The 2,989-nt window shown below is 31.6% G+C and overlaps 1 protein-coding gene across 1 annotated transcript; it reads left to right on the top strand.

The window, feature by feature from the left end:
- The first annotated feature begins 1,262 nt into the window (after positions 1-1,262).
- Positions 1,263-2,019, top strand: LOC110114903. Its single transcript, XM_020847944.2, has one exon. It carries the CDS (start codon positions 1,324-1,326, stop codon positions 1,789-1,791), a length of 468 nt encoding a protein of 155 aa, XP_020703603.1. The 5' UTR covers positions 1,263-1,323; the 3' UTR covers positions 1,792-2,019.
- The last annotated feature ends 970 nt before the right edge of the window (positions 2,020-2,989 follow it).

Genomic DNA, 2,989 nt, shown 5'->3' with positions numbered 1-2,989 from the left:
TGGATATTAATCAATTCAAGGAGAAAATAATTTTTAAGTCCTATAATTATGAATTTTTTATTCAATATTTAATAGAAAAGACACGAACAACTATAAGTAAGTTGAGTCGTAAGGATTAGCTGGGCTATCTGTCATTCGTCGATGATTGATAGCAATAATATTATAATTGTTGGTGCCTCTTAGCTCTTCATTGGGTGTATTACATACACAAAAAAGGCGGCATAATTGGAGCGATATTGTAACTGTTTAAGCTCTCAATCATCGAGATATTGTCCGTTCTGACCTAGGAGTCACGATTTTGTCTCTCATGGTGAAACTTCTTTAGGAGGTCACCCATCCTAAGAGCGCTTTAGTACGAGCATGCTTAACTTTGAAGTTTTTATTGAAATTCTAACAATTATACCAAAAAGTGCAACGATGTTTAACAATTTAGCTTAATTTTTTAAGAGGTTTCACAGATGTACACTAATTTAACCCAATTTTGACCATCTTTCTTTAATTTAAGAAAAAAAAAGATCATTTAGACTTCTATTTGAGCAATTCATATATTTACAGCTCGTAATAATATTACGATCATTGTATCAACTAGGGCATATTTGATCGCCAATTAAAAAATCTTCAAATAAAATTAAATATTGATTCGATTCTTTTTAATTTGATTCAAAATTGAATAAGATAACTCTATCATTAGATCTAAATCAAATGGACTAAAATTAAATCATTTATAATAAACATTTTATCCTCCAATAAAATTCATAATTTGATATCATAATAATATATATGTGTAGGACTATTTTAGTGAAATTTAATAAATGAATAATCAAAACTTATTAATTTTCTTTAGAAAGAATTGAAAATATCATGAAGAATCAAATTAAAAATTATACTTATATATATTTATACTACAAATTAATTTACAAATCCTATATCCAATAATTAATTAATTTTAAAACTTTATTGCTATCAAATGAGGTGTAATAATTATTAAATTGCCCTCAAAATTATTTAACTTTGAAAGATTTCTAATACACAAAAATTCTTCATTTTTTATTTTGAGATTAAAAAAATCCCTGAATAACTATTTTATACACGCATTAATGCCCCACTCGCACCCCAACCGTCCTCTTCAAGACTTTACCTTTTAATTACTCCATGTAATTCCTACATAAACCCAAGGGTATTTCCGTAACTAATCCCTATCTTTGGACCTATAAATACCCCCTCTACCCCCGCCCCTTCCACACAACGAACCCAGTTACCCTCACTCAAAATCAAAAGCGAACCCAAAGCAAACCCTAATCCCAAATCCTTGAACCATTAACCATGTCGACGGTTCATTCAATCGACGCCCATCGTGAGAATGCCGAGATTTACCACGGCGCAGAGCTCTGCAGCAAGAAATCAATCGAGCTCCTCGAGCGAATCCACCTCCCGCGAGGCCTCCTTCCACTCAACGAGCTGGAGGAAGTCGGCCACAACCACGAAACCGGCTTCGTCTGGCTCAAGCAGAAAAAGCGCACCGATCACACTTTCAAAAAGATTGGGCGGCTTGTCTCCTACGCTCCAGAGATTACCGCTTTTGTCGAGGATGGCCGGATGAAGAAGATAACCGGCGTCAAGAGTAAGGAGCTTCTTATTTGGGTTACTCTTTGTGATATGTATATTGATGATCCTGCATCTGGGAAGATTACCTTCAAGGCTCCGGCGGGCCTTTCTCGATCGTTCCCTGTATCGGCTTTTGAGCTTGAGGGGGAGGAAAAGGAGAAGGAGAAAAAGGAGCAGAAGAATTGACGATTTGGTTTTATTTTTATAGTAGTCTTTGATTATGAATATATTAAGTGTTTTAAGGGTGGTTTCGTTTGATATTATTGTTTTTATGTGCGGAAGCGGACGAAGTGGAATCTGTTGTTGCCTTCATAAATTCATGATGTTATGTGATTAGAAAAATAGTTATGAAATTATTATAAAAGTATTTGAATTTGGCTGTTGGGATTCATAATTGCATATTTGATTAAGTAACGATTGTTGTTAATTTAGTATAAACAGTTCGGAGGTTTAAGCATGAAAAATGATTATAAATTTTAAATTTTATGAATAAAGATCAAACTTTAGTATATATTTATATGAAATCCTGCTCCTGGACAAAATAAATTTGCTCATCCTAATTAAAAGTAATAATTTTAGGGTGCTTGTAGTTTTCGAAAAGTTTTATATTGCGGACATTATTCGTCAAAATTAGTAAAATAAATCTAAATTTTTTTATCTTTTTGCCGAATCACTTGTATGAAAGCCTGCTCATGGATAAAAGAGAAGTTTACGGCCGATAAATCACAATTTTTATGTAAAATACCTGAACAAAAAGAAATGCAGACCAAATAATTCATTATATAAGCAAAATTTACATAGTTCGCTACATCACTCAATTTTAAAAGACGAGATTACATTGTTTAGAATAATGTAGGAGAGAAGTTTGAAGTATTGTTGGTTTGACGGTGATCAAGAGTAGGGCTGCAAGCGAATCAAATATTTGACGAGTTACTCGTTTGCTCGAGTTCAATTAAAGCTCATTTGTGATCCGTTTAACTAAACTAAACAAACCCAAAACTTTGAACAACATTTTAATACTCGATCCTTAAATATTAACAAAAGCATGGTTGAACACGGTAAAACAGATGGAGTACGGATTTATTTATGTTAATATCAGTGAACAGAATGCTCGACATTAAGTTCGATAAATGCTAGATTTGAGTTCGACTCAAGAACTCGTTGAATAAGCGTCGATTTAAAACATGATTAATTATTTAATTATAAAATGATAAATATAATACATATATAACAAGAATCCCTAATTAATTATAACATAATGAATAATTATTTTTAATTAATTAAAATTTAAGTAATTAATATTATAATATTATGGTGTAGTTTTAATTTCCTTACTATTGATTAATTTTATTATATTACATCGTTAGATTTACTCATTTGATAG

Source organism: Dendrobium catenatum, unplaced genomic scaffold (assembly GCF_001605985.2).
Source record: "Dendrobium catenatum unplaced genomic scaffold, ASM160598v2 fragScaff_scaffold_148, whole genome shotgun sequence".
NCBI classification, from domain to species: Eukaryota; Viridiplantae; Streptophyta; class Magnoliopsida; order Asparagales; family Orchidaceae; genus Dendrobium; species Dendrobium catenatum.
This window is presented reverse-complemented; position numbering and strand designations above follow the sequence as displayed.

What these genes read in the sequence shown, in the direction of transcription:
- LOC110114903 (XM_020847944.2), top strand. Translation starts at nt 1,324, where the DNA reads ATGTCGACGGTTCATTCAATCGACGCCCATCGTGAGAATGCCGAGATT.